Source organism: Falco rusticolus, chromosome 7 (genome assembly GCF_015220075.1).
Source record: "Falco rusticolus isolate bFalRus1 chromosome 7, bFalRus1.pri, whole genome shotgun sequence".
NCBI classification, from domain to species: domain Eukaryota; kingdom Metazoa; phylum Chordata; class Aves; order Falconiformes; family Falconidae; genus Falco; species Falco rusticolus.
Window position 1 is genome coordinate 69,984,582 of NC_051193.1, and position 18,230 is coordinate 70,002,811.

General features: G+C 38.8%; 1 protein-coding gene across 40 annotated transcripts in view; it reads right to left on the bottom strand.

Annotated features, from left to right (window-relative positions):
- Window positions 1–6,142: 6,142 nt before the first annotated feature.
- The window catches only part of MADD (MAP kinase activating death domain), a 77,033-nt gene continuing 64,945 nt past the window's right edge, over window positions 6,143–18,230 (bottom strand). For 26 of the 40 annotated variants that reach the window (XM_037393689.1, XM_037393702.1, XM_037393693.1 and 23 more), the window contains 4 exons: window positions 14,964–14,972; window positions 14,635–14,704; window positions 9,666–9,712; window positions 6,143–7,659 (listed from right to left, as the gene is read on the bottom strand). In XM_037393689.1, the coding sequence (XP_037249586.1) occupies window positions 7,552–7,659; window positions 9,666–9,712; window positions 14,635–14,704; window positions 14,964–14,972 (234 nt within the window). In that variant the 3' untranslated portion in view covers window positions 6,143–7,551. The other 14 variants (XM_037393698.1, XM_037393684.1, XM_037393709.1 and 11 more) reach the window with 3 other exon arrangements.

An 18,230-nucleotide genomic window follows, 5' to 3' on the forward strand; every position in this document is an offset into this window, starting at 1 on the left:
AGGCCATTTTGTCCGAAGCCAGCCACGCAGACATAGTGTTTCTTTTAAGTCCGCCTCGACTTGCGTCACCACACTGGCATAGTTATGCTGATACAAATACTGTAAAATGAAAAAGTCCTACATTTTCACATGTTCACGTTTGCTAATAAATCACTGCTTGGCAGATCATTCTCATTTTAGGCAGAAGTTAAACACAAAGAAAATACTTGCGTTCACTAACATGTTTAGAAAAATCTCGCCTTCCTTAGTAGCTTGTAAAGTCTAAACGTTGTCCTTGATGGATTGTTTCGGTTTAGGATATCACTTTGGTCAACGCATGACCTGATTTTAGCACAAGCTGATGATCTGTGCCCCTGCTTTGCTGCTGAGGTTACAATACTTGTGATACAGTGGGGTGAAATGCAAATTAAATGGAGTGAGGTCAAATTGTTCCAACAGAATGTTTAATGTGATATAAAGTGCCTTACCTGTCATGAGCTTAGCTTCCTTTCCCTCTACAAGAGGGAAGTTACCTTTCAGGACTTTTTCAAATTTGTCTAAGTTTCTTATATAAGATTATACACAAAAATTAAATTCTACTTGTTGAAAATTACAGTAAGAGGTCAAGAAGTTCCCATGTATTATTGTAACAAAGCTTTCCAATGCACGGCAAGACAGATAGTAAAGATAACTTCAGCATTCCTCACTAGCAGGTTTCCTCCTTTCTAAGAAAGGGTTACTGTGTTAGCTATTCCAAGGGAGATCTATAGTTCCACAGGATGAATAAAATCCCAATAAAATACTAATTGATAGCATTTTTGCCTTAATTTAATCATACAATGGCTATTCAAATGAGGGCAGCAAGTGACAAGACATTGCTGGAAATCAGAGAAGCCATTTATGTTGCTTTTATCAGATTTTTTTTTGAAATTAAGTCCTGGTATGTGTTGAGGAGAGAACTTTGTCACTAACATATTGTCTTGGATTTAGAACTACAAGCCATTCCTGTCTCCTTACGAATGAATTTTGTAAGAACAGTCTGCTGAGATTAAAAATAGCCCCACTGATACCTTTCAAGTGCTTCCCAACCACAGAACTCTATTTTAGGGAAACAAAAGCTGTCAGTGAGATAGCCTTTACTTGTCTTTGGCCAGGGTCCCCACCACAGTCTGCATAAGCAACACTTCTTAAAACAGGTTGAACTGGTGAAAGTTTAAAAGAAACAGATAAGAACAGCTTCATTTAGGTCCTGATATGGAAAAAAATAGTCTAGCATCTACTTTCTGTGCCAGACAGAAATGTTGATAATAAGCAGCCCTAAAACCATAGGTAACTGTCATAGCTATGAACACATTTCAGTCATAATTCTGAATACCTTTACAAAAGGCAATCCAAAAAACTGACTAATCCAATATATATAAAATATCCATGGATTGAAAATGTGGAAATCAATATTAGGTGGAAAAAAGTGTTAAGTGTGCCCACTTTTTCAAGATGGATAATCATCTGAACTTTATTTTATATTCCTTATGGTTTATTTAGCAAACATAAAGAGTATCATACATAGTTTCCATTGTGCTCTTGAAAATATAAATTGTGGGACCCAAATACATGAACCCAGATTGTGGATGAATCTGGTGGTAATTTATGTGGTAGTTTAACCTTCAGTAAGGTTTGCATTTGCTTGGTATCTGTCATGATGCTAGTAATTAACCCAGTAATCCAGATCTATTCCAGGAAAGCATGACCATGAAAAGACTAATATAACTCTCAAATACGGTTTTGTTGTTTACTGCTGGTTTTCATATACCAAACCCAGAAAAAAAAAAAAGCCAAAAAAATCCAAGTTTTTCTTCTGCTTTGGAGGTCAGTTCATGTATATGTTGCCTTAAAAAAACCCAAGTATATAGATTTTGATCATGGGGAAGTCCTCAAAAATTTCTACCTGGAAATGGGATTTATTCTTCCTCACTGGTATAAGGGGGGAGGGGGGGCTAACAGTACTATGTATTTACAAAGCATGATATTTCCTCTTATGCTTTTTTATTTCCTACAGCACTGGAAAACTTTATCTATTTAAAAAGTGTTAGGTTACATGTCTGTTTTAGACAAAGTTATTTATTTGGAGTATCAGATTAAACAATTGAGCCATTTCTAACAAGAAGTGTAGGGAAGGGCTGCTGCTGGCAGCTATTGCAGGACAGCAGAACTAAGGCTGGAAATCTTTTCTGTTCTCTCTATAGCACTCTTCAGCACTCCATCAAAAATAATTATATTTAAATGCAAAGGGAGTAAGAGTGGAATGAGGCAGAGGGATGAAAGATGACCGAGAGCTTGCTAAGAACAAGAACTATGACTGGAATCTGGAAAGGAGCAGGGAGTGGCTGAGCAGGAGACCAGGGAAGAGCATAGGTCTGAACTGTTTGGGCAAAGAGGCTGGAAGATGATGATGGTCAGAGAGGTGAGAAGAATGGATGAAAAAACACCAAGAGAAACACATGGAGACATCTGATGAGAAATTGAGGTTCAGAACTGAGCCTGAGTGCCTGAAGAGAGTGTAGGCCAAGAAAATGTGAGCAGAAACCGTGAGAAATCCAAGCAGGGAGACAGGTAAAAAAAGAAGAAGAAAGCACTTTGATTCTCAGAGCACTGTGGATAGACTGGCACTCAGTGGAGTTGTTAAGAGAAACTGAAAAGGCAAAAAAGACTGGAAGGAATGGAAATACAGAACCAGAGTTTTTGTATACTTGAAGGAAGCAACTGTTTATAGAGTTTCACTGGTGTTTTTCCTGCCACTGTTTGTTCCTTTTTATGTATAGCTATTCTGGAGGAAGGGGATTTCTATTTCTATGTAGGTTCCTAAACCACGTTTATCACTATAGTAACTCTTGCAAATAGAAGCAGGACTGTTTGCCCGTGGCTGTTGTATATGTGATTCTTTGCTGGACTGATACTTTAAAATATAAATACTCAGTGCTAGAACTACTATGCTGCAAAAATTTCAGGATATTTTACACCCATAAAGAGAAAATTAACTTACAATTATACTAAGCACATATGAACAGAAAATTATATTACAATTTTGCAAACCTTCGTATAAATGTTGAACTGATTTTTAGCATATCTGAGCAGAGAATCTGCCTGAAAGAGGTCCTCTCTGAGGCTGGTTTGTACTCGACTGCACTCAAACTTCACTTGTCACCAACATCAAGCTCTTAAACCTTCAGATACAGTGCTGGAAAGAGGGCTCACATATCTGCTATTATTTAAAGCATCATCACATTACTGTTTTAGTGAAACAGCCACAATGGGAACGCCTGAAGGAATTCAAACCTGTTGCTCACACTGGACATCTCACAAGAGCATTACAGGGAAGGGCAGCGTACATGAAGCCATTGCTGCTGGCAGAGGCAAATACCACTCAGCTATTCGGAAATCTCTCACCCTTCTGAGAGGCAGACGCTTCTGGCTGAATTGCACCTTCTGGAAGAACAAGAGGCCGTTTGGCATTGCCTCTTGTGTGACAAGGTCCTTTGCACAAAGCTGCTGCTGCTTCTTGGTCTTAATTCCCACTTCCTCAGGAGATAGGAGATGCCTTTCACCAAAACTTGGCTGGTCTAAGAGCAGTGACTTGGAGTTCCTAAATACAACTGGCAACAAAGTTGAGCATAAGTAATTTTTCTCACAGAAGGAAGATCTTGCCTCAGAGGCAACACCTGACTTTCATCCATTTGGCAGTCAAGGGGAACTGGGATGTAAATACCGCTTTTTGTGAGAAGCTTAGCTTCTATTTTCTGTCTAGTTCTGAATTCAGTGGTAGCAGGAGCATAGGCCTGACAGAGGGGCAAGCAACTGGTTTGTTCCCATTCGAGGCAACTGCTTCCTTATTACAAATACCCTCAGCGGGAACCAAAAGCCTTCCTCTGGTATAAGCAGCATGATTCTAGAAACGTCTTTGATATCTTTGCAACATAAAGATTCCTAAGTTGTCTTAGAATCATAGCCATGTTTCCATCCACTTTGATCAATATGATATAACTTTAGTTTGAATCAAAATTATTCATGATATATCTTTACTAGCAATTCAGCTTCTGAATATCCAGCTGAACATTTTATCTTACAAACTTGGCTATCCTGAAGAGTCAGAGTAGGAGGGTAGGAATTATCTGAAGCTAGGAATCAGGGTGTAGGAAATTTTTACAGTGGTTTTCTTAAAGTAATGGACTTTTCCCTTCCACAGACATCTTGAAAGTTTTTTCCAGAGATATCTTTAATATATAATTACTTACTAAGTACCATTGTTGTGACACTCGCTGATATTAAAACCTTTAACCTTAAAAATGTGGGTCCACTCCTATTAGAAACTGACACCACATTCACGAACAAAGCAAGGGCATTTTTTCGGAACATCACAATGAAGACCTGCAATCTAAAAAACACAAATTAGTAACCTTGGTTCCATTTTGACAACTGCCAGGAGGACTAGGCACAAACCCCAGTGTTTGCAGAGAACATTTAATGGTCATTGTGAAAACCAGCTTCCACAAACAAGAAATTGTAGCAGAAAAAGAAACTTGTTGAGGCTAAGCAAGTATTTTAAGGCAAGTTCATGAATTTGTCACATTTGTGTAAATGCCTTAGAAGTATCACAAGTGTCAAAATAAAAAGGTTGTCATCTTGAATACTTAAAAACTAAGACACAGGCTCCTCCTAGTGGTAACACCGGAAGATTCTAAGAATCTTCTAGCACTATTTATTATTATCACTTATGGCCAGTTAGTCTTCCATTTGGTTCTGGAAGGTTTAGAAGCCTCTGAGTTCTAACTGCTGCTAAGGAATTCTTACCTAAAGATCAAAGTAAGTGGGATGTGAAAAAACACATGCAAATCACTGTAACGATATTTTTTTTTCCTCCTCGTTCAAGTTTATGTACCTCTCAGTGCTTAGGTGTGAAGTGAAGGTGGAAACTCTGCATTCCAAAAGATTTACACTTTTATACCAATTTTACATCTGACTTGTATACCACTTGGTATCCAGAGAACAGCGCTGTATTTAGCAGTGGAAACACCACATGGCATGCCTGCGTCTCAGATGAATACACTGCATTTCCACAGTTAGCAGAATACCTGTCAAGTCACCATCACTGAGTACAAAAAAGATTTTATATATTTGAAAAAGTCTTCCGTTTTGAAGCCAAGTCAGTTGCTCTCACTTAAAGAGCAAAAGCCCTGTGTCAGTCCACTTGCTGAGGTTCTTACTGATCCTTCCTTGCCACTGAACAGCAAGTGCTAGAACTATTTAGCCACACCTGTTCTTTAAAAAAATTTGTCAAAAGGGACAGAGGGCCATTTTTATTATCAGGCCCTTTAAGTCTTATTCTGGACTGAAGCTTCTCAGCAGTCTAAAGCATACAGCAGTTTTATGTAATTTATGATTTTAAGTCACAGAAAAAAAAAAACATTTTTAAAAACACAGCTTCTAAGGGGGGGAAAACGAGCTGTATATAGTATGTGATGCTGTGCAGATAATTATTTTAAACTCTGCTCTTCCCCTTAAAAGTTTAAGTTAATGGTTTGAATATGTTAGTAGGCCTGCTAGCCTAATTTAAATAGTAAAATTGCCCGCCTAAGCCCAGTATTGCAGTAAATGGAATATCTATTGTAGATCAAAGTGATTTCAGTCTTAACTGTACCTGTAATATAGTACTATCAAGACTACTACGATTGCTAAAAGCTCAGATACTGCTAGAAGAAAATTTAGTCTCCAAAGGCAAAAGAAAGAAAATAAATTAAATCCAAAACAGGCTGATTTCAGCGTCTGCCAATTTCAGTTTTGCCTTTATATTAGGAAAGGATGAAAACTCCTTTACATGTTGCTTCTACTTGTACCTGTGCAAAGAAAATTCAGTGTTTCAGATGTATCTGTTCTCCCTATTCATGCTTTTCAGACACTTGGGTTTTTTGAAGACAAATTACATGGAAGTTATGCTAGGAGAAAAAACCACAAACCAACTTTCAACTGCTTATGTGGAAAGCAGTGCAGTTTTTCCATTTATAGGCTTTTTTTCACTGTTTCATATATTTGTATGATGTATTTTGTATATAATTATATTAATTTCAGAACAAGTCGCATCAATAGAAAAGCACAGGAGGATGAAAACCAGTTGCTGGTTGAATGACATTTTATTTTCACATTCAGAGCGCTGTACAGTTTCTATAAATAGATGTGGTACTGTAATATTTACATAATTTCCTCCCCCATTACTAGTGTATTCCATTCAAAACGGTAGGTACCCTGACCAAGCCAAAACAGGGTTATTTCTGGGTGCATTTACTCAGAATTCTATGTCAAAACATACAATACATCAGTATGCATCAGAGCATTTTTTCCAGGTATTTTACATGTAACATTATTTTCTCTAGACAGTCTCTCCTTCCAGCATCCCAAGAGCTTTCCAGACAAGTGCAGTACAGTTCAAGAACAAAAACAGGATGCAAAAAACATTCATATCCAGCCTACTTAAAATAAGGAACGTGATGGATAGTTTTAAGTGTGGGAGTTTCATTGTATATTAACATGGTATTTGCAAGATTCCTTGATATACAGGTACAGATTGAGAAAAAGCAATAGCTTAAACAATTTAGAGACAGCATAATCCTTTGGGCTTCTGAACACGTTCTGCAGACTGCTATAGGAATACCTTGTGTATAGTTAACAAACCCAAAAAGACATGGGTCTGCCCTGTGCTTCTGCCAATTATATTTCCAAAGTTTACATTTCCTTACGCATTTTCCAATGCCTGTAGTTAACCACTTTCAGCAGTGCTTATATGTATCTACAGCTGCGATATCTACAAATGTTACCTGAACTCCCATTTGAAAATCTACACAACCCATGAGGTGTCAGGGTTCTTCACAATACACTGCCTTCAGAGTTTCTCTCTCCACTTCTTTTCCCACTCGAGAAGCAGTCATCTCCACAGATGGTCCAATTTAACAGCCAAACTTCAATCGTCACATGATATTTTAAGACTACAGTAGCTAAATTGTTGATCTCTACCAAAAGGGTCTGAAGAACTACGTGACAAGAACTCCAAGTTGGTGGGTAAAAATGAACGACACAGAAGGAAAACAAAACACTAGATTTGAACAACATGCAGGACCAGACTGCTTCCACTGTGCACATACCAGAGGATCTCAAAGCAGATGCCTGCAGTTGTAAAGTGATTAATCTGTAACAAGTACCACTAGAAACAAAAACCCAACTGAACTCAAGCTGTTAGTCATCTTAAGAAAAAAGGAATTCCAAAGGAATGGCCAGAGGAGGTCACAGCTGGACGCAGATGCTCAAAACTGTCTGATTAACACCTCATATAAAAACTCCATTAAGGATGAATTCAGGAGGAGACTGAGTAGCGAAGTCTTAGGATTTTCTATGGGGAAAGACTTGCAGGGTCATACATAAATAATCAAGTTCTCATAGAAGACAGCAAAGTCAGCTCCAGTAACTGCCGTAAAAATGGGAGTACTGCATGTGAACGTGCCAAAGGGTAGGTATTTCCCAATATCATGATCAACTGGAAACTGGTCGAGGTGGTTTGCTTTTGTTTTCTGCCTCTTTTCCACGAATGGCAGCCACATAAGAGAAGAGACACAGCACGGAGTAGCAGATCTCATGAGCCTGTAAGTATTTAGAAAAGACGACAATAAAATTCAGAGAATTTAGCGCTTTACAAAATCCACTGCACATTTCATATTTTGCTGCCTGTCTTCCTTCATGGGACAACTACTCTGGCTACAGACAAAATCAGGAAAAAGTGTCCCATACTACCTTCTAGCTGAGGTGGATATAGAAGAAAAACCTTATAACAAAAAAAACCTCCTCTGGGATAAAAATATTAGTTGCTTGATAGTACGATTCAAATAATTTTTAAGAACAGTATGCTAAGCTACAAAAATAGTAGCTGGCTTTAGAAAAAAAAATCCTACTTTTTTGCTTTTGGTCTGTTGTCTGAAGTTACAAGAAACTTTCTGGGAAGGGTTGAAGGAGCTAACTAAAAAGACTAAAACTAAACATCCAGTACTGTAACTTGACTCATAAGACAGTTGTGAATAAGGAAGAATCCCACCATCTTTTTATGCTCAAAAGTACCAGGACGGATAATCCTTGTAATTTTTAACCAATGCTAGGGAATCCACGGATAATACAGGGGTGTGGGGTTTTTTTGTTTTTAATTAAAAAACCCCACAACCCAACGTTGCATGTTACATGTGAAGAATACCAAACAACTTTGTCACTACCTTAAAGCAGAGGGTTCCACATAGCATTAGCAAGATTTACAGTTATTACTTTTAACTGACTAAGTGAGCTATTATTTAAAAGAAAATCCTCTTCTAGCATGTGGCTGGCAGCACAATTCAGTGAAGGTAAGAGACAAGTTTATATCCTAGTTCTAATACTGGCTGTTCTGGTGATCTTAAAAGTTCTTGTCCTGTAAATTGACATTTATAATCTCTATAAAGGTAATAAGCATAACAATGTGTTTTGCTGTATTATAGTACAAGCTAAAACACTTGTGTAAAATATAATTACTTTTCATTAAACTGGCTTTTCTTATTAAAAGACCATGGAATCACAGAACGGTTTGGGTTGGAAGGAAACCTTAAAGACCATCCAGTTCCCACCCCCGCCACAGGCAGGGACACCTCCCACCAGCCCAGGTTGCCCCCAGCCCCGTCCAGCCTGGCCTGGGACACTGCCAGGGATGGGGCACCCACAGCTGCTCTGGGCAACTGTGCCAGTGCCTCACCGCCCTCACAGGAAAGTATTTCTTCCTAATGTCTAATCTAAATCTCCTCTCTTAGTTTAAAACCATTCGCCCTTGTCCTATACAGCTGTGTGCTGCTTAAATTACATATATTCTAAGCATCTTGTTGCTAAAACATTTGTAGCTTCTTCAAGTAATTTTTCTCTCTCCTCTTGAAGGACTGTGAGTTTCCATGCCATTACCAAATGTACAGACCGCACTTCAGACATCAAATAACAGAAGACATTTCAGTTCTGATGATAATCATTCACTTCTGTTTCTTCCTCGTAAGTGCACACAAGGCCTGATAATTGAACTATTATGTGTAAAAGTGCTAAGTATCATTAAACTGCTGGTCTTCAAAAAATGTTATAAGAACTGAACACTAAACCACAGCAGTATCTCACCTATATGGCAGGAATCAGCATTTACACTGTTCTCTTGCATCTCACTGCTCACTTTCATGAGGAAATGGGAATTTTTCATAAACTCAGCAATAATTTTATTCTCAGGAACTAGTCTCCCTTTCCATCTGTTCTGTGGATTAAAGATTGTGTTCTGCACTGTCTTAAATGTAACAAGTCTGCTAGCTCTTCTTGTGCTAAAGTTCATGCCAAACCAGCTCTCTTGCATCTTTTATCTATCTTAACAAGAGACCATGCTTTCTATACTACCTGGGAGTTCCTCTAGTTGCATAGAAACAACAATCAGAACGTTTTGTTGTCTTCCCTTAAGGAAAACTATCATAAAAGAGCAGCTGGGGTTTCACTGCAGTATTAGCACTGCAAAGCCTGCAATCTCAATATAATTCTTTTTGCCACATGAAAATGTAAACATATATCCTCTAAAGAACTACCGGAAGGCATCACAGTTGACTCACCATTGGCGTCTTGTACTTGTGGCTCACCACTTCTTTAGTTTCAGGAACTAAAACCGGACGGGCAAGAGACAAAACAAAAAGTTCAAAAAACGAGAGGAAAAGGGGAAAGAAATAGCACAATGTTCCCATAGGAAAGGGAAGGGATGCACACAGACAGCAGGTGCAGGTACAGGGCACCTCACTATTCCTCACTACTAGATACTCCTCCTTCTCTTAATTTACATTACATATGTCCTGGAAGGTACTGGTAATGGCATAATAAATTACTCAGGTTGGCAAAAGTACTTTGCTGCCTCTGTTTGGAAAACCATAGTAGTTATTTGATGGTTCTTAAGAGATTCTGACTTTTCCTCATACTACTTATTCCTGCTAGACAGCAAAATTAATGACAAAATATGCCTCATGTCTACTATGATAAAACATAAATCAGTGATTCCATAGGAATTTGTCAGTATGAGATTCCCAACGGCTTTATCCTTTAGATGTTTGAATCCTTCTCTGCTGAGTAGCAGATCTCAAAAGAACTGTTGAGCAGTCTTGTAACTTAGTAAAATCCAGGGGGAAAAAATGAGCTGAGAGAGAAAATTTTCTAAGCTGGAAGACTGTTTCCCAGCTCTATTTCAAGTTTCTCAAGACATTCTTTCTCTTGTCTAGGATGTATGTGACGGTGTTTACTTAACATACTGAAAGTGTTCATTCCTTTTGAACAAGTTGCCTCAAGGTAAAATATTTGTTTCAGTTACATGTATTCTTAAAATACCAGGGTTCTTGATTTCTAGGAGATTTTCTATACAAAGAGGATTAGGGCACTAATGAAAAATAAAATCTATTACCCAGAAAATTTCATCTTGCCCCCTTGTACTGCCTCAAACTAACAGAAAAGAAACAGGCATAATATAGCTAAAGAAAATGTGCCTTTTGTTTTCCTTGTGGAATACATTAAAAATGCAAGCTGTAACCATCCCATTGGTGTGCATTGCACCTGAACTGTGCCTTTGGCTCACACATGGTCTACAAATATTGTTGTGAACAGATACCATGGGAAATCACCAAAAGAGAACAAAGACCACACTAAGAACATGTAAGTGTCAAATTTAAAATATCAAGATCAGTGGAATACCAAGACCAGCTTTCAATACTTCCCTTTCCAGCACAGTTGAAATTTGCCATGGCATTTCTGTGTCACAACAAAAATAATTTAGAAGAAACAATACAGAAATTATGCAAAACCAAATCATACCAGGTTTATAAAGGAAGGGTAAATGTTTTATTACACATAGTACTTAGTGACAAGAAAAGAAAGAGAGGCTGATGAGTTCAGTATGAATAACTAGGAAAAGTCCACACCAAAACCTATCCATGCAAATGTCATTTTTTCAACTATGATATGGCACAGCTAAATGCTGGAGAGGGAGACGGGTCACACTCTAAGGGGCCAAAAGGAGGCAGTGCAGACTGGGTTTGAGAAAGTACTCTGAATATAAACCAGCGCCTACTAATTCTTGTATGTCATGGTATTGTCATTCTTGAAAAAAAACAACTAGTGAAAAGTACACAGTATGATTGTAAAAAGCAACGTGATATTTTTGTTTAATTTTTCAGTTCTCTCTTTTCTTGGAGTTGGCAGTTACATTAAAAACTAAGAAACTGGGGAAGCGCACACCCAGGCTGCACTGCCCTGTGATACCACTGACTAGAGCTGGGGAGATACGGAGGCGCACATCCAAGCTACCTTACCCGTTGGCACCAGATGTTCCAAATTAACTCCATGTCACCAGGGGATAAAGGTGGCAGTGAGGCTGGTGCACAGCCAAATAGGGAAGGATTTTTACAGCTGTGTAAGTCTCACTGCCCACTGGATAATACAACTGTTCATATACTCTTCAAAAAGCAGGAAGGGAAACCTGTAAGGACCTTGTGCCACGAGGGAAGGAGAGAATGGAAGCTGTCAAGTCCTGTATCATAACTGAGAATAGGAAGAGAGGGAACAGGAGAGCACCTAAGCAAGGTACTGCCTCCCCACTTCACAGTAAATTGCCTTGACTTTAAGTGCTCCTTCACAGTCCTTCCAATGGGGAAAATTCTCCTGAGAGGACTGAGTTAGGAAAAGTAAAAAAGAGTGGGTTTGGATGTACACTCAGAGAAGTCAGATCACTACTGCTGCAGAATACAAAGAAAAAAGAAGAAAGAAAGAAAAAAACCCAAACCACCCACAAAAAAAGACCCAAGCCTCAAATTAAGAGATTAGCAGAAGCACTCTTCTAACATTAAAAGTTATTCCTGATGCTGTTGAACTAAGTGGATGAAGGGAGTAAATTATTAAGCACCATCCTGCAGCCTTTGGTCCTGTGAATGAAAATATGGCGCTAGCATTGAATGAGTTCAGGGGACATCACTTTACCTGCTGGAGAATGAAGGTTTTCATAGCAGCGGCGGTGAAGGGGCCACAAGAAAGTAAAGCACAAGTACGCAGCAGTAACTCAAATTCCAGAGGGAAGAGCCTTGGGTTTCCTCACTCACTTAAATCTCCACTTCCCTGTGGGCAACAATTCCTGAACTTCTGCTTGCAACCTGCTCTGAAATCACAGCTCCAACTTTCATGCTGCCATCTAAATCCAGCATTAACACAAACAGACCTTTAGTTTCCTGCTGCGGTACCACTAAACTCGGAGCACTCGTGCTTGCCAGTGTCAGATGAATGAATCTGGCACCGAGGTACCGCCCGTCGGAGCGGAGCACGCACGCCGACCACTCTGCCTTTTTAAGAGGAGACAGCACTGCAGTATACTCCTGTACTCCTACTGTGATGAACCTGATTGCAAGGGTCATGATGTGTAACACAGCTAAGTAACTGCATCCTTAAGAAGTCCACACAAGTTTTTGCTGAATGCTGTTAGTTCACCATTACCAAATTAACCTGTTAATTTCTCTTGAACAGAACAGACTGACGTATCTTCTCATCTTTATAACAACTAAAAAAGCAGCTGTGAGGTAGTCTCTCTGCACAAGAAGAAAGGTTAGGTCCCCCGCAACACCTTTCTTCCTTTTTTCTTTCTCTTAATTAGCTAGATGGACAAATTGTAAATCTCATTTGGTACATTTAAATTGGTTCTTGCCTGTGACCTCTATTTTGGGAGAAGAGTACTTTTAATTTAATTAGTTTAATTTCTCAGGTTTTGTTTGTAGTGCCCAAGTCCCAGTTTAGGTTTAATTACTTCTTTAAACTACCCTTTCCTAAGTTCCGTATCACAATTCTAGCTTTTGCAATAGGCCCTTGATTACAAAACTTTTTGTGAAAAAATTTTCTTTTTCTTACAGTTATTACAGTCATTATTTAGGGGCTAAATGCTGTATTACAGTCATAAATAGAGTCTGGCTGGAACTAAGCAAGTCGAACACTGTCTTTCTTCTTGTGCAATATAAACAAACTATTAAAAGAAATACTTTGAATTAAAACCTCTCAAAAATGATCCAAAATTAATTTCTGAGCCAAGTAATTTCTATTAAGTTAAAGATTTCAGAAGCTGAAGCCATTCTTTAAGCTAATTTTATGGCTTCTGAATGCTCATCTTTCTAAAACTCATCAATAATCTTTTACAGTTGTAAACAGTTTCTGTAAGCAGTAGAATGAATCATGCCTATCAGGGTGGAAACATGCTATCAAAGGAATATGCAACCATAGAGTGCAGACAACTTCTGAATATCTAACCTATTACAAATTTTTCAGGGTTTAAATACACTGATCGGACCATGTGAACCATGAACAACATTTTCAGAAAATGAGAAAAAATTGTTCACAAATTCAAATCCCAAATTTCTGGGAGATTATAAGCAGCAAACTGCAATACTCAGAAAGGCTTTATCATTAAAATACTTTGTAACTTTGTGTCACCCAAAGGAGATGACACGATATTATGGACAAAGACATTAATTTCAGCAAACTCATCTTAAATGTCTTTTATATTCTAAGAGAGAATCCATCAGCACCAAAGAACAGTGAGAGTCTTGGTAAAGGGAGCTGCTGATTTAGGCTTTGATTAATGGCCCAAGTAGGGATGCTGATCTACTATGGAAAGAACGGTGTAAACTTTATCTTCTTTTAAAATGTTTCATAACTACACTTAAGTCCTAGACAATGTCTCACAGATGGGCAGAAGAATAAACCAATACGGGTTTGGGGACTATTTCAAGAGAAGTATGTGGATCACTCTTCTGGTGGAAGAATAAACCAATACAGGTTTGGGGACTATTTCAAGAGAAGTATGTGGATCACTCTTCTGGAGAGCTGCACCTGAAGTTACTCACTTTTTTCAGACACTAGTTAAGTACAGTGTGACTGACACTTAACACTGAATAGTAACTCATAACGTACCCCAAACCAGCCTGCAGGCAGATTGTATGTAACAGCAATAACTGACCAAAATACCACAAATTCTCTATTCTCCTTAACCTTTACTTCTCCACTCTTTACCAGCCACACTCTGAAACAAAACTACATAAAGTGCAACCTAAAAAAAAGGTCTTCTGCTCCATACAACAAAAAATGAAATTCCACATAGAGCAAAGAGGAAACTTTGCAATTAACAGTAATTCTTTGTAATGAAAGCACAGTTTGTTGAGAAAGATCAACTATAAGTCCTGCTTAAAAAAGTGGTTTCTCAGATTAAAAAGGAACGTACCAAAGAAAACTACACATACCCAAGTTTAACTGTTGGTTTGTTTGCTTCAGGAGACTCGGAACATCTTCTCTATTATCAGAAAGCACTTAAGCCACAAATCTCAGTATGATGAAAATTAACTTGTGAATTTTTATGTTAAGTCACCCATCTCTCACAGTTAGGCAACTCCTCACACACAATCTACACTTCTCTTCCATCTTTGAAACTGCAGTGCAACTCTGAATCTGAAGACTGGAAATTTGAGTTACTGCCGTGTGAGTACAGACCTAATATCAAAATAATGTAATTACCAAATTCCTCCAGGACAAAGACTCCTCGCACAGTATTGCACTTTTTAATGTGATTCAGCTCTATGAAAACCTACAAAAACAGGAGGAAAAGTAACATAAAATTAGTCAGGCTTGATTTTCTTTTTGTAAACTAAAAACCAAAATTAAACAAAAACATCATTACAGCAGGTACAACCTGAAGTGTTATAGCATACACTACCAGTTCATTTACAGTTTAATATATAAATAAAGGGTGAAATAAATATTCAAAAGACAAACTTGCCACAATGCTAGAAATCAACAAATAACTTAAAAGTGCTAAGAAGCGAAGACAGCAGAAGATGAAGTACCTTCCGCTCCTTGCAGGAGGAGAAAGCATGGAAGAGAAACGAAGGAGTTAGTAACTCTGACATATCCAACATTGCTACCCCTTCAGGCACTCAAATGAGTTATTGCAAAAAGAATACCAACACACCTGAAATACAACAGAAGAGGGGGACAAGAAAAAAGCTGGCTCCCAAATTTGGCACGATTTGTAGCCTCTGATCCATCCCAGTTAGTTTCTGCCCCTCCATGCATCCTCCTCCAGCACAGAGGGCAGGTAAGGGGCACTATACTTCCCACCCTGACAACAATCCTCCTAACCTATGCAGTAGTCAGATTTAATCCAATGAGGAAACACTTCCTTCTTCCTTCTCCCTCACAGCCTTGCTGTTTAAGGTTTTACTGCAGTTTATGACACATGATCTGCATACATACTCTAGGAACTGTCTCCTTTAACAGGCAGTACCAGTTTCCTGCTTTAAGCAGGATGGGAGAGTTTGGACCCTTCTCTGTTGCTTGCTCACTTCACATACGGCTGCTGCCAGCTGAGCAGTCACTTGGAAAACAAACCTGCTTTAAACTGAAGTTTTACATATGTGAACCCCAAAAGGCAAAACAGTTGAACCACAGGAGTAGGTTTTTCAGTCCAGAACCTTGATGCCAAGATTGCATGAATAAACAAGTTCTCCGAGCATGAGTTTGTTCAATTTCCAATTTATTTCAAGATACAAACCAATCCCTTCTTGTATGCACATCTCCAAAGGGGTCAGAGTCAGTACACAGACATAAGAAGCTGTAGAATAGAAAGTGCTATAAGGAATCAATTCTATACTCCAGTTTCTAATAAGCTTGCTTTTTCAAGGCAAGAAAAACACTGAGAGTAACATTGCCCTAACATTCAGAGTAAGTTTATGTCCAATAGCTTAGAGAGACCCTTGCAAGACTGTATTGCAATAGTCTGGATGGATACTTTCGGTGCCTGTACACTTACAACACCATGATCTCTGGAACTTTTTAAAAGAAATGTTACTAGAGAAACTGCATTGTCTTGGAAAGAAGGGAAAGGAAAACTCTGCAACCCTCCTGAATCCAATATTGGCAACACCCCTGTAACCAAGATTATATGCTACCCAGGAAAGGCAAAGTCAGTCAACACCGGAACTGTGGCTTTTTTAGGAACCAGGCTTATCTGTATCTGTAGAGATCATCAGTAAATGCACCGTATGTCTGAGAGGTCAGGCTGATTGTCAAGTCAAAGGGGTTTTATTATTATTTTTATTAGCAGAGAACTAACAAACAGACCCAGGATATTTTTTGCTCAGTATAAAAACCTAAACTTCCGCTTACTTGATCAGAAAATCTGAAGCTTGCTTTCTGCTTATATTCAAGCACTCAAGCAAAAGGAGACAATCCCATCTGTTTTGTTTGCCTGGTCTTTCCCATGTTCTAAATCAGTTTAGTTGGTCAAAAACACTATATTTTTTGAGGAGCAGTTACAGAGTAAACAAGTCAATAACAGAACATTTTCTTTATTGCACTTAGTTTCCTTTTTCTATAATATTTTCTGTAGGAAGTTTTTGCTAGTAGTCTAACGTACAAAATTCAGAAACTCAATAGAAAGGCTCAGGCAAAACAAGGGTTGTTTTGTCTGGTAACAGTAAAGCTGCCCAAAGGACTTGAGTGCCCCAGGTGCGCATGATCTGAGCGTTAGAGAGTGCTGCATCGCCACAAGAGTCACGAGCAAGATGAGAATTTATCAGGTTTGTCACCATTACAGTAAGTTATCCATTTTCAGAAGACATGAATTGATGGGCAATTTCTTGCCATATTCTTTAAGGGACAGAGATGCTCTCCTCTCACTCAATCAGAAAACAAGCATAAAGGAAATAACAATTACTTACCCTGGGGAAACTGCGGTTCTTCAAGACAGAGCATTCAGTGTGGATCCTACTGTAGGTGGGCATGTGCCTGCTGCATTTTATTAAACTTCCATCTATTTTTGACACAGATGAATTCATAATAGGGACAGAGTGACTGAGTCCCAATATTGTAACATAATTTGTAGATGTAAACTCAGAATAATCTGCCAATGCCACAGGTACACTGGATTCCTCCCTATTCCAAAGGACTTCTCTGACCTGCTAGGCACAGATAGACTTGAACATTTTTTCTTCTTAAACTTTTGTGTGCTGCTGGCATGGTGAGACAATTTGTGAACACTAAAGACAACTATCATGTGTCAATAACAGGTTGGCCCACCACGCATCAGACATTTCCCGAGGAATTCACAAGACAGTATGAAAGTATACACACTGCAAATCAAGAGCCTTCAAAAAGTTTCAGGAAAGCAAGCACCATTCTAACACTGAAGCAGCATGTTCAGTCTTCTCAGGTAAAGACAGAATAGACTCCATTTATCTTCCCCCCTCTCCCACAACAACAAAAAAAAGGTGGAATCCCCTCTTCTTATGTTCTAAATTAATTATTCCTATGACATCCAACCAAGTAGAGCAACAGAAATCCCTTCTTTCAGTAAGATGCTGGGAAGAGGGCTGGGATCAGGGTCTATATATGGAGTAAGGAAAGGCAGATGAAGAGAAAGCTGTGCCTGGTGAGGTCCCGTAGGCATTTACTGGTTGGTATCCCTATCCAAACTCAACAGAAACAGAAAAAGCCATTTTCAACACAGAGAAATGGCTATAGGAGCCTGGTTTTAATCATGCTCATATACATATTCTGAACAACAGCTGCCCTAGAGAGCAATTCATACAATTTATACAAAAATTGGAAAGCACAATTCATCCAGAATAGCAGACCTCTTATTAACAAAGCAGACTGCTTGATGAGTGTTAGAGTAAGAATGCAAACATCCCTTAGCTCCACAGATTATGACATTGGAGGGGATTTGTTTTTGTATGGTGCAACTAGTAGGAGTACTTTATGTAGCTGCTACAGTTGTCCATTCTATACACATCCTCAAATGGCAGACCTCTGGTATCTGTTTAGACACTTTGTTTTGAGAGGGAAAACAAGGGTATGTCTTAGGTCCGCTAAACCATACTGAATGCCCTTGCCAGTTGGCAATGTAAACCTAACAGACAAAGAATTAAACATACTGAATAAATTAAGTGTATTTTCCAGAACTGTACTTATTTCAATATCTATCTTCAGTAATCCCAGAATCCCAGAGCAGCGCAGGCGGGCAGCGCCCCCCGAGCCCCCAGCCCCATCCCCCCCCCACAGGCTGCACCATGGCCCCGCAGAAGGAGCCTCCCCAGCCGCTCTGGGCAGCC